The sequence below is a fragment of the Agelaius tricolor genome, unplaced genomic scaffold, assembly GCF_023055355.1.
Source record: "Agelaius tricolor isolate 1412-34295 unplaced genomic scaffold, bAgeTri1.0.p SCAF_204, whole genome shotgun sequence".
In the NCBI taxonomy this organism is placed as follows: Eukaryota; Metazoa; Chordata; class Aves; order Passeriformes; family Icteridae; genus Agelaius; species Agelaius tricolor.
Window position 1 is genome coordinate 20,128 of NW_027269464.1, and position 13,224 is coordinate 33,351.

At 52.5% G+C, this 13,224-nt stretch overlaps 1 protein-coding gene across 1 annotated transcript in view; it reads right to left on the reverse strand.

Moving 5' to 3' along the window:
- The window catches only part of LOC139587219 (zinc finger protein Eos-like), a gene marked incomplete at both ends in the record, with an annotated part of 28,631 nt that extends 20,121 nt beyond the window's left edge, over positions 1-8,510 (reverse strand). The window contains 2 exon segments of the mRNA XM_071421276.1: positions 1,635-1,733; positions 8,270-8,510. Coding sequence (XP_071277377.1) covers positions 1,635-1,733; positions 8,270-8,510 — 340 coding nt within the window.
- Between the last annotated feature and the right edge of the window lie 4,714 nt (positions 8,511-13,224).

The following is a 13,224-nucleotide window of genomic DNA, read 5'->3' on the forward strand; positions in this document are numbered from 1 at the left end:
TATCTTTGGAATATTCTGGGGATATCTTGGGGATAATCTGGGGCCATTTTGGGACCATTTTGGGGCCATTCTGGGGCCGTTCTGGGGCCATTTTGGGACCATTTGGGGGCCATTTTGGGGCCATTCTGGGGCTGTTTTGGGGCCGTTTTGGGGCTGTTTTGGGACCATTTTGGGACCATTTTGGGGCCGTTTCGGGGCCGTTCTGGGGCCATTTTGGGGCCATTCTGGGACCATCCTGGGACCATTTTGGGGCCATTTTGGGACCATTCTGGGGCCGTTCTGGGGCCATTTTGGGGCCATTCTGGGACCATCCTGGGACCATCTTGGGGCCGTTTCGGGGCCGTTCTGGGACCATTTTGGGGCCATTCTGGGGCCATCCTAGGGCCCTTTTGGGGCCATTCTGGGGCTGTTTGGGGCCATTTTGGGGCCATTCTGGGGATATTTTGGGGCCATCCTGGGACCATTCTGGGGCCATTCTGGGACCATTCTGGGGGATATTGTGGGGCCATTCTGGGACCATTTTGGGGCTGTTTTGGGCCATTTTGGGGCCATTCTGGGGCCATTTTGGGGATATTTTGTGACCATTTTGGGGCCATTCTGGGGCCATTTTGGGGCCATTCTGGGGCCGTTTCGGGGCCATTCTGGGGCCATCCTGGGGCCCTTTTGGGGCCATTCTGGGGCCATTTTGGGGCCATTCTGGGGATATTTTGGGGCCATCCTGGGGCTGTTTTGGGGCATTCTGGGGCTGTTTTGGGGCCATTCTGGGGCCATTCTGGGGCTGTTTTGGGGCCATTCTGGGGCTGTTTTGGGGCTGTTTTGGGGCCATTCTGGGGCTGTTTTGGGGCCATTCTGGGGCCATTCTGGGGCTGTTTTGGGGCCATTCTGGGGCTGTTTTGGGGCCATTTCGGGGCCATTCTGGGACCATTTTGGGGCTGTTTTGGGGCCATTCTGGGGGATATTTTGGGGCCATTCTGGGGCCATTCTGGGGCCATCCTGGGACCATTCTGGGACCATTTTGGGGCCATTTTGGGACCATCCTGGGACCATTTTGGGACCATTCTGGGGCCGTTTCGGGGCCGTTCTGGGACCATTTTGGGGCCGTTTCGGGGCCATTCTGGGGCAGTTTCGGGGCCTTTCTGGGGCCATTCTGGGGCCATTTTGGGGATATTTTGTGACCATTTTGGGGCCGTTCTGGGGATATTTTGGGGCCATTCTGGGCCTGTTTTGGGGCTGTTTTGGGCCCTTTTGGGGCCATCCTGGGTCCATTTTGGGGCCGTTTTGGGGCATTCTGGGACCATTTTGGGGCCATTTTGGGGCCATTTTGTGACCATATTGGGGCCATTCTGGGGCCGTTTAGGGGGATATTTTGGGGCCATTTTGTGTCCGTTTTGGGGCCATTCTGGGGCTGTTTTGGGGCCATTCTGGCGGATATTTTGGGGCCGTTTTGGGGCCATTCTGGGCCTGTTTTGGGGCCATTTTGGGGCCGTCCTGGGGCCATTTTGGGGCCATTCTGGGGGATATTTTGGGTCCGTTTTGGGCCCATTCTGGGGGATATTTTGGGGCCATTCTGGGGGATATTTTGGGGCTGTTTGGGCCCTTTTGGGTCCGTTTTGGGGCCGTTCTCGGGTACTCACCGGGCGAGCGCGGGGACGAGCGGGGGCTGGGGGGGCTCCGTGCCGCCCCTCCCCCCACGGCTGAGTGGAATTCCTGCTCCAGGGGGGAATCCCCACGGCCTTGGGAACAACGGGAAAAATCCGGGATGGAGCCCGGGAATTCCCACCCTGAACCCTGCAGGGGCCGGGATCCGCCCAGTCCTGATCCCAAAATCCCCTGGAACTGGGAATTCCTGATCCCAAAATCCCCCTGGAACTGGGAATTCCTGATCCCAAAATCCCCCTGGAACTGGGAATTCCCCATCCCAAAATCCCCCCTGGAATTGGGAATTCCCCATCCCAAAATCCCCCTGGAACTGGGAATTCCCCATCCCAAAATCCCCCCTGGAATTGGGAATTCCCCATCCCAAAATCCCCCTGGAACTGGGAATTCCCCATCCCAAAATCCCCCTGGAACTGGGAATTCCCCATCCCAAAATCCCCCTGGAACTGGGAATTCCCCATCCCAAAATCCCCCTGGAACTGGGAATTCCTGATCCCAAAATCCCCTGGAATTGGGAATTCCCCATCCCAAAATCCCCCTGGAACTGGGAATTCCCCATCCCAAAATCCCCCTGGAACTGGGAATTCCTCCCCAATCCCAATCCCAATCTCACTCCTGGATTTGGGAATTTTGCCCCCATTCCTGATCCCAAAATGCCTCTGGAATTTGGGAATATCCTCCCCCCATTCCCAATCCCAAATTCCCCTGATCCCAAATTCTCCCCCCCCACCTTGATCCCAAATTCCCTCCCCTCAATCCAAAATTCCCCCAATCCCAAATTTCCCCCGATCCTAAATTCCCCTGATCCCAAATTCCCGATCCCAAATTCCCTCCCCCTCCATCCCGAATTCCCCCATCCCAAATTTCTGAGCCCAAATCCCCCCATCCCAAATTTCCCTCCCCAATCCCAAATTCTGATCCCAAAATTCCCCCCCCCCTTGATCCCAAATTTCTTCCCCCCAATCCCAAATCCCCTCCCCAATCCCAAATTTCCCCGATCCCAAATTTCCCCTCCAAATTTCCTCCCCCCAATCCCAAATTCCCCCATCCTAAATTTCCCCCCCCTTGATCCCAAATTTCCTCCCCTCATCCCAAATCCCCTCCCCAATCCCAAATTTCCCCCGATCCCCAATTCCCCTGATCCCAAATTTCCCCCGCCTCCCTCCCAAATTCCCCCAATCCCAAATTCCCTCCTCCCAAATCCCCTCCCCAATCCCAAACTCTGATCCCAAATTTCCCCCCCCATCCCAAATTCCCCCAATCCCAAATTTCTGAGCACAAATCTCCAGCCCAAATCCCAAATTTCCTCCCCTCATCCCAAATTCCCCCTGTCTCAAATTCCCCTGATCCCAAATTTCCTCCCCCCCATCCCAAATTCCCTCCTCCTAAATCCCCTCCCCAATCCCAAATTCCTCCAATCCCAAATTTCTGATCCCAAATCCCCTCCCCAATCCCAAATTCCCCCATCCCAAACTCTGATCCCAAATCCCCTCCCCAATCCCAAATTCCCTTGATCCCAAATTCCCCCCCCCCGTCCTTGATCCCAAATTTCCCCCAATCCCAAACCCCGATCCCAAACTCTGATCCCAAATTCCCCCATCCCAAATTTCTGAGCCCAAATCCCCCTGAATCCCAAATTTCCCTCCCCGATCCCAAACTCCGATCCCAAATCCCCTCCCCAATCCCAAATCCCCTCCCCAATCCCAAATTTCTGATCCCAAATTCCCCTGATCCCAAATTTCTGATCCCAAATTCCCCCATCCCAAAATCCCCTCCCCAATCCCAAACTCTGATCCCAAATTACCCCCATCCCAAATTTCTGAGCCCAAATTTCCCTGTCCCAAATCCCCTCCTTGATCCCAAATTCCCTCCCCCTGCATCCCAAATTCCCCCATCCCAAATTTCTGAGCCCAAATCCCCCTGAATCCCAAATCCCCTCCCCAATTCCAAACTCTGATCCCAAATTTCCCCATCCCAAATTTCCCTCCCCGATCCCAAACTCCGATCCCAAATCCCCTCCCCAATCCCAAATTCCCCCCATCCCAAATTTCTGATCCCAAATCCCCTCCTCCCAAATCCCCTCCCCAATCCCAAATTCCCCTGATCCCAAATTTCCCCCCCTCCTTGATCCCAAATTCCCTCCCCCTGCATCCCAAATTCCCCCATCCCAAATTTCTGATCCCAAATCCCCCTGAATCCCAAATCCCCTCCCCAATCCCAAACTCTGATTCCAAATTCCCCCATCCCAAATCCCCTCCCCAATCCCAAATTTCTGATCCCAAATCCCCCTGAATCCCAAATTTCCCTCCCCGATCCCAAATCCCCTCCTCCCCTTCCCCGGATCCCAAATCCCCTCCTCCCTCCCTCCTCCCTCCTCCCTCCTCCCTTCCTGCCGTGGGAACACTCGGAATTTTGGGATGGAAAATTCCCCCTGGAGCAGCTGGGAATGAGATTTCCAAACTTTTCCGGCCCAGCTGGAATTTTTGGCCGGGAGGGGAAAATCTCCCTGGGAGTTTCCCAAACATTCCCAAACCCTCCTGAGGGGGAGCTTTGGAAAATTCCCAAATTCCTGGGAAAAGCCTGGGAAAGGTCGGGAGGAGCCGTTCCCACTCCTGGGGAATGTTGGGAATGTTGGGCCGGGCTGGGGGGGGAGGCCAGGCCTGGAAATTCCGGATATTCCAGGGAGAATCCCGGGGAAAAATTTGGGATTTTTTTAAAGGGTTGGGGTTTTTTTTTTTTCCTGGCTTGGGAATTCCAGAATTGCCAAATTTGCCCTCCAGGAGCTTCAAATCCTCCTTCAGAATGATCCCTGAATATACCCAAATTTCCCTTAAATTATCCCTAAATATCCCCAAATCCTCCTTCAAAATGATCCCTGAATATCCCTAAAACCCCCTCCAAAATGATCCCTGAATATCCCCAAATTCCCTCCAAAATTATCCCTAAATTCCCCTTCAGAATTATCCCTAAATATCCCTGAATTCCCCTCAAAATGATCCCTAAATATCCCAAATTCCCCTTCAGAATGATCCCTAAATATCCCCAAATTCTCCTTCAAAATGATCCCTAAATATCCCTAAAACCCCCTTCAGAATGATCCTAAATATCCCTGAATTCCCCTTCAGAATGATCCCTAAATATCCCTAAAACCCCCTCCAAAATGATCCCTGAATATCCCCAAATTCCCTCCAAAATTATCCCTAAATTCCCCTTCAGAATTATCCTAAATATCCCAAATTCCCCTCCAAAATGATCCCTGAATATCCCTGAATTCCCCTTCAGAATGATCCCTAAATATCCCCAAATTCTCCTTCAAAATGATCCCTAAATATCCCTAAAACCCCCTTCAGAATGATCCCTAAATATCCCAAATTCCCCTCCAAAATGATCCTAAATATCCCTGAATTCCCCTCCAAAATGATCCCTAAATATCCCAAACTCCCCTTCAGAATGATCCCTAAATATCCCTGAATTCCCCTCCAAAATGATCCCTAAATATCCCTAAATTCCCCTCCATAATGATCCCTGAATATCCCTGAATTCCCTTCCAAAATTATCCCTAAATATCCCCAAATCCTCCTTCAGAATGATCCCTGAATATCCCTAAAACCCCCTCCAAAATGATCCCTGAATATCCCCAAATTCCCTCCAAAATTATCCCTGAATTCCCCTTCAAAATGATCCCTAAATATCCCAAATTCCCCTTCAAAATGATCCCTGAATATCCCTAAAACCCCTTTCAGAATTATCCCTGAATATCCCTGAATTCCCCTTCAAAATGATCCCTAAATATCCCTAAAACCCCCTCCAAAATGATCCCTAAATATCCCTGAATTCCCCTCAAAATGATCCCTGAATATCCCTGAATTCCCCTCCAAAATTATCCCTAAATCCCCCTTCAGAATTATCCCTAAATATCCCCAAATTCCCCTTCAGAATTATCCTAAATATCCCCAAATTCCCCTCTAAAATTATCCCTAAATTCCCCTCCAGAATTCCCAAATTCTTCCTCCAGGATCCCCAGATCCTCCTCCAGAATTATCCCTAAATATCCCCAAATTCCCCTCCAAAATTATCCTAAATATCCCTAAAACCCCCTTCAGAATTATCCCTAAATATCCCAAATTTCCCTCCAAAATTATCCCTAAATTCCCCTTCAGAATTATCCTAAATATCCCAAATTTCCCCTTCAGAATTATCCTAAATATCCCTAAAACCCCCTTCAGAATGATCCCTAAATATCCCTAAAACTCCCTTCAGAATTATCCCTAAATATCCCCAAATTTCCCTCCAAAATTATCCCTAAATTCCCCTTCAGGATTATCCCAAATATCCCTGAATTCCCCTCCAGAATTATCCCTAAATTCCCACCCAAAATTCTCCCTAAATATCCCTGAATTCCCCTCCAGAATTCCCAAATTTCTCCTCTCCAGGATCCCTAAATTCCCCTTTAGGATTCCCAAATCCTCCTCCAAAATTCCCAAATTTCCCCTCTGGAGCCACATCTGACTCCTCCATCCCAGGACAGGGAATTCCAGAATCCCAAAATTCCCAAATTTCCCCCTCAGGGGCAAATCCCAAATCCCAAAAATCCCAAAAAAATCCCAAAAACCCCAAAAATCCCAAAAATCCCTGGGACCAACCCTTGGGATGATCCCAGGGCCTCATCCCGACCCCACCTGGATGGGATCTGACCCCAAGGGGTTTTTCCCATAAAAAAAAAGGGAATTCCAGGATCCCTAAATCCCATTCCAGGAGCCCTAAATTCCATCTCTGGTTATCCAGGGGTAAATCCCAAAAATCCCAAAAATGCCCCCAAAAAATCCCTTGGGAATCTCCTGGAGCCTCGTCCCGACCCCACAAAGCTCTGACCCAGCTCCAAGGGGTTTTTCCCATGGAAAATTCCAAAATTCCATCTCTGGTTATTCCAGGGGCAAATCCCAAATCCCAAAAACCCCAAAAAAATCCCAAAAATCCCCAAAAATCCCTGGGACCAACGTTTGGGGTGATCCCAGAGCCTCATCCCGACCCCACCTGGATCAGATCTGACCCCAAGGGGGTTTTTCCCATAAAAAAAGGGAATTCCAGGAGCCCTAAATCCCATTCCAGGAGCCCTAAATTCCATCTCTGGCTATTCCTGAGGCAAATCCCAAATCCCAAAAACCCCAAAAAACCCCAAAACCCCCCTGGCACCGACCTTTAGGAATCTCCTGCAGCCTCATCCCGATCCCACCCAGATCTTATCCGACCCCAAGGGCTTTTTCCCATGGAAAAGGGAAATTCCAGGAGCCCTAAATTCCATCTCTGGTTATCCAGAGGCAAATCCCAAATCCCAAAAATCCCAAAAATCCCAAAAATCCCTGGGACCAATGTTTGGGATGGTCCCGGGTCTGTGTCCTGACCCCACCTGGCTCTGACCCAACTCCCATGGAAAAAGGGAATTCCAGGAGCCCTAAATCCAATTCCAGGGTCCCTAAATTCCATCTCTGCCTGTTCCAGAGGCAAATCCCAAATATCCCAAAAACCCCAAAAATCCCAAAAATCCCTGGGACCAATCTTTGGGATGGTCCCGGGTCTGTGTTTCGATCCCACCTGGCTCTGACCCAACCCCAAGGGCTTTTTCCCATGGAAAAAGGGAATTCCAGGAGCCCTAAATCCCATTCCAGGAGCCCCTAAATTCCATCTCTGGTTATTCCAGAGGCAAATCCCAAATCCCAAAAACCCCAAAAAACCCCAAAACCACCTGGGACCAACCCATAGGAATCTCCTGCAGCCTCATCCCGATCCCACCCAGATCTTATCTGACCCCAAGGGCTTTTTCCCATGGAAAAGGGAAATTCCAGGAGCCCTAAATCCCATTCCAGGAGCCCTAAATTCCATCTCTGGTTATCCAGGGGCAAATCCCGAATCCCAAAAACCCCAAAAATCCCAAAAATCCCTGGGACCAATGTTTGGGATGATCCCGGGTCTGTGTTTCGATCCCACCTGGCTCTGACCCAACTCCCATGGAAAAAGGGAATTCCAGGATCCCCTAAATTCCATCTCTGCCTGTTCCAGAGGCAAATCCCGAATCCCAAAAACCCCAAAAATCCCTGGGAGCGACCCTTGGGATGATCCCAGAGCCTCATCCCGACCCCACCTGGCTCTGACCCAACTCCCATGGAAAAAGGGAATTCCAGGATCCCCTAAATTCCATCTCTGCCTGTTCCAGAGGCAAATCCCAAATCCCAAAAATCCCAAAAACCCCAAAAAAACCCCAAACCCCGCCTGGCACCGACCTTTAGGAATCTCCTGCAGCCTCATCCCGCTCTCCGCTCGCTCTGCTCCCGAGCCCGACAATTCCAGCAGCCCCAAATCCCCAAATCCCGGAGGCGCTCCGGGAATCTCCGGCTCCTCCCAAATCCCTAAATCCCTAAATCCCACCCCGAGGGGAGGAGTGGCCAAAAACCTCTCCCGCTTTTCCCTCCTCCCTCATTCCAGCCGGGAATTCCTGAAATCTTTTTTTTTTTTGTGTTTTTTTTTTGTTTCTCCGAGTTGCTTTTCGTGGGGGATTTTTTAGGGTCGGTTTTAGGGGGATTTTTGGGGTGGTTTTAGGGGATTTTTGGGGCCGTACCTTGCGGCAGGAATCCCGCGGATCCCTGGATCGGGATTCCCGGGAAGCAGCGCGGGATCCCCGCGGGGCGCAGGGCGGCGCTGGCCGGGCGCACGCAGCCGCTGAGCTTCCAGGAAGAGCAGATTCCTGGAATCCAGGGAAAATCCAGCTCAGGAACGGCACCGGGAGGAGCGGGAGGAGGAGAGGGAATGTGGGAAGGGAGGAGGGAACGAGAGAGGGAGAGAGGATTTGTGTGGGATCCCAGGTTTTAGTGGGATTGGAATGGGGAATGAGGAATTCCCGAAAGGCAGGAACGGGAACGGAGCCGGGAATGGGAACAGGGAGGAGGAGGAGGGAGAGGAATGTGGGAATGTGGGAATGTGGGAACGGCTCGGGGCAGGCGTGGGATCCCGGATTTCAGTGAAATCCCAGAGTTTTAAAAGGACTGGAATGGGAAATGAGGAATTCCCGAAAGGCAGGAACTGGGAACGGAGCCGGGAAATGCTCCGGGAATGGGGCTGGGAATGGGAGAGGAAGGGAGGGAGGAGGGAGAGGGAGAGGAATTGGAATGTGGGAATGGGAATGTGGGGAGGGAGGAGGGACAGAGCCCAGATTTGTGTGGGATCCCAGATTTCAGTGAAATCCCAGAGTTTGAGCAGGGTGGGAATGGGAAATGGGAACTGGGGAATTACCAAAAGCCGGGAACTGGGAATGGAGCCGGGAATGGGGCTGGGAATGGGGCTGGGAATGGAGCCGGGAATGGGGCTGGGAATGGGGCTGGGAATGGAGCCGGGAATGGGGCTGGGAATGGCACCGGGAGGAGCGGGAGGAGGAGAGGGAATGTGGGAAGGGAGGAGGAACAGAGGGAGGGAGAGAGGATTTGTGTGGGATCCCAGGTTTTAGTGGGATTGGAATGGGGAATGAGGAATTCCCGAAAGGCAGGAACGGGAACGGAGCCGGGAATGGGAACAGGGAGGAGGAGGAGGGAGAGGAATGTGGGAATGTGGGAATGTGGGAATGTGGGAATGTGGGAACGGCTCGGGGCAGGCGTGGGATCCCGGATTTCAGTGAAATCCCAGAGTTTGAGCGGGGTGGGAATGGGAAATGGGGAATTCCCGAAAGGCAGGAACTGGGAATGGAGCCGGGAAATGCTCCGGGAATGGGGCTGGGAATGGGAGAGGAAGGGAGGAGGAGGGAGAGGAATTGGAATGTGGGAATGGGAATGGGAATGTGGGGAGGGAGGAGGGACAGAGGAAGGGAGCCCAGATTTGTGTGGGATCCCAGATTTCAGTGAAATCCCAGAGTTTGAGCAGGGTGGGAAATGGGAAATGGGAACTGGGGAATTCCCAAAAGCCGGGAACTGGGAATGGGGCTGGGAATGGGAGAGGAAGGAAGGAGGAGGAGGGACGGGAAGGGAAGGGAGAGGAATTGGAATGTGGGAATGTGGGAATGTGGGAATGTGGGCAGGGAGGAGGGAATGAGGGAGGGAGAGAGGATTTGTGTGGGATCCCAGGTTTTAGTGGGATTGGAATGGGGAATGAGGAATTCCCGAAAGGCAGGAACTGGGAATGGGAACAGGGAATGGGAGAGGAAGGGAGAGGAGTTGGAATGTGGGAATGTGGGAATGTGGGAACGGCTCGGGGCAGGCGTGGGATCCCGGATTTCACTGAAATCCCAGAGTTTGAGCAGGGTGGGAATGGGAAATGGGAACTGGGGCATTCCCAAAAGCCGGGAACTGGGAATGGAGCCGGGAATGGGGCTGGGAATGGGGCTGGGAATGGCACCGGGAGGAGGAGGAGGGAAGGGATTGGAATGTGGGAATGTGGGAATGGGAATGTGGGGAGGGAGGAGGGAACGAGGGAGGGAGAGAGGATTTGTGTGGGATCCCAGATTTCAGTGAAATCCCAGAGTTTGAGGAGGGTGGGAATGGGAAATGTGGAATGGGAAATGGGGAATTCCCGAAAGGCAGGAACTGGGAATGGAGCTGGGAATGGGAGAGGGAGAGGGAGGAGGAGGAGGAGGGAAGGGATTGGAATGTGGGAATGCGGGAATGTGGGAATGGGGGAATGTGGGAATGCGGGGAATGTGGGAATGCGGGAATGGGGGAATGTGGGAATGGGGGAATGGGGGAATGTGGGAATGTGGGAATGCGGGAATGTGGGAATGTGGGAATGCGGGAATGTGGGAATGCGGGAATGTGGGAATGGGGGAATGTGGGAATGCGGGAATGTGGGAATGCGGGAATGGGGGAATGTGGGAATGGGGGAATGGGGGAATGTGGGAATGTGGGAATGCGGGAATGTGGGAATGTGGGAATGCGGGAATGGGGGAATGTGGAATGCGGGAATGGGGGGAATGTGGGAATGCGGGCAGGGAGGAGGGAGCCAGGGCAGGATCCCAGATTTCTGTGGGATTGGTCCTGGCCAGAAGCTGGAACTGGGAATGGGGCTGGGAATGGGAGAGGGGGGGAAGGAAGAGGAGGGAGAGGGGTGGGAATGGACAGCAGGGATGGAGCCAGGGAATCACAGGGGTCTGGGATGGAGCCAGGATCTGGGATGGATCCAGGGATTTGGGATGGAGCCAGGGAATCACAGGGGTCTGGGATGGAGCAGGGATTTGGGATGGATCCAGGGATTTGGGATGGATCCAGGGAATCACAGGGGTCTGGGATGGAGCCAGGGATTTGGGATGGATCCAGGGATTTGGGATGGACCCAGGGATCTGGGATGGATCCAGGGAATCACAGGGGTCTGGGATGGAGCCAGGGGTTTGGGATGGATCCAGGGATTTGGGATGGATCCAGGGATCTGGGAGGATTTAGGATGGACCCAGGGATCTGGGATGGACCCAGAATTTAGGATGGACCCACAATTTAGGATGGACCCAGGATTTGGATGAATCCAGGATTTGGGATGGACCCAGGGATTTGGGATGGTCCCAGGATTTGGGATGGTCCCAGGAATTTGGGATGGACCCAGGATTTAGGATGGACCCAAGATTTGGATGGACCCAGGAATGAATCCAGGATTTGGGATGGACCCAGGGGTTTGGGATGGACCCAGGAATCTGGGATGAATCCAAGGATCTGGGATGGACCCAGGAATTTGGGATGGATTTGGGATGGACCCAGGGATTTAGGATGGACCCAGGGGTCTGGGATGGATCCAGGATTTGGGATGAATCCAGGATTTTGGATGGACCCAGGAATTTGAGATGGACCAGGATTTGGGATGGATTTGGGATGGACCCAGGGGTTTAGGATGGACCCAGAGGCGCAGGGAGGATTTGGGATGGACCCAGGATCTGGGATGGACCCAGGGATTGGGATGGGACCCAGGAATGAATCCAGGATTTGGGATGGACCCAGGAATTTGGGATGGACCCAGAGGCTCAGGAAAGATTTGGGATGGACCCAGGAATGAATCCAGGATTTGGGATGGACCCAGGACAGACCCAGGAGTTTCCCCCTTTAGGCCCCGGCTCCATCCCCATTTCCCCCCCATTTTCCCCCCATTTCCCCCCCCATTCCCCCATTTTCCCCCATTTCCCCCCATTTCCCCCCCATTTCCCCCATTTTCCCCCATTTCCCCCCTCATTTCCCCCCCCATTTTCCCCCATTGTTCCCCCATTTTTCCCCCATTCTCCCCCTCATTTCCCCCCCATTTCCCCATTTCCCCCCCATTTTCCCCCATTTCCCCCCATTTTTCCCCCATTTTCCCTCCCATTCCCACCCATTTCCCCCCATTTTCCCCCATTTCCCCCTCCATTTTTCCCCCATTTTCCCCCATTTTCCCCCCATTTTCCCCCCATTCCCCCCCCATTTCCCCCCATTCTTCTACTCCCCATTTTTCCCCCCATTTCCCCCCCATTTCCCCCCCCATTCCCCCCATTCCCCCCCATTTTTCCCCCATTTTTCCCCATTTCCCCCATTTCCCCCTCATTTCCCCCCATTTTCCCCCATTTTTCCCCCTTTTTTCCCCCATTTTCCCCCCCCATTTTTTTCCCCCATTTTCCCCCCCATTTCCCCCCCCATTTCCCCCCATTTCCCCCCCATTTTTCCCCCCATTTTTCCCCATTTCCCCCCATTTCCCCCTCATTTCCCCCCATTTTCCCCCATTTTTCCCCCATTTTTTCCCCCATTTTTCCCTCATTTCCCCATTTTCCCCCATTTCCCCCCATTTTCCCCATTTTTCGGATGAGCAGCCCCAGGGATGATTCCAAAGGTGGAAAATTCCCTTCCCCCCTCCTCCTCCTCCTCCTCCTCCCCGATCCCTTCGGGGCAATTCCAGCCCTGGGCACATTCCAAACTTCCCTGGGCACATTCCAAGCTTCTCCCTCATGGAATTTTCCTGGATCTCCCTCCCTCCCCTCCTGCCAGGCTGGAATTTGAACCATTCCCGTCCCCCCTCCTGGAAATTCCAGCCCCGATCCAAGCGGGAATTTCCCACCCTCCGCCCCCAGTTCTGCTTTCCCCCTCCAAAATTCCAATTTTCCCCTCCCAAATTCCAATTTTTCCCCCTCCAAATTCCAATTTTTCCCCCCAAAATTCCCATTTTTCCCCCCCCCAAATTCCTCTTTTTTCACCACCCCAATTCCCATTTTTTCCCCCAAAATTCCAATTTCCCCCTCAAAATTCCCCATTTTTCCCTCCCAAATTCCTCTTTTTTTCACCCCCCCCAATTCCCATTTTTTCCCCCCGAAATTCCAATTTTTTCCCCTCCAAAAAGTTCCTAATTTTTTTCCCCTCCAAAATTTCCAATTTTTTCCCCTCCAAATTCCAATTTTTCCCCCCCAAAATTCCCAATTTTTTTCCCCCCAAAATTCCCATTTTTCCCCCCAAAATTCCAATTTTTCCCTCCAAATTCCCATTTTTTCCCTCCCAAATTCCTCTTTTTCACCCCCCCAATTCCCGGAATTTTTCCCCCCAAATTCTCAATTTTTCCCCCCAAATTTTCAGTTTTTTCACCCCAAATTCC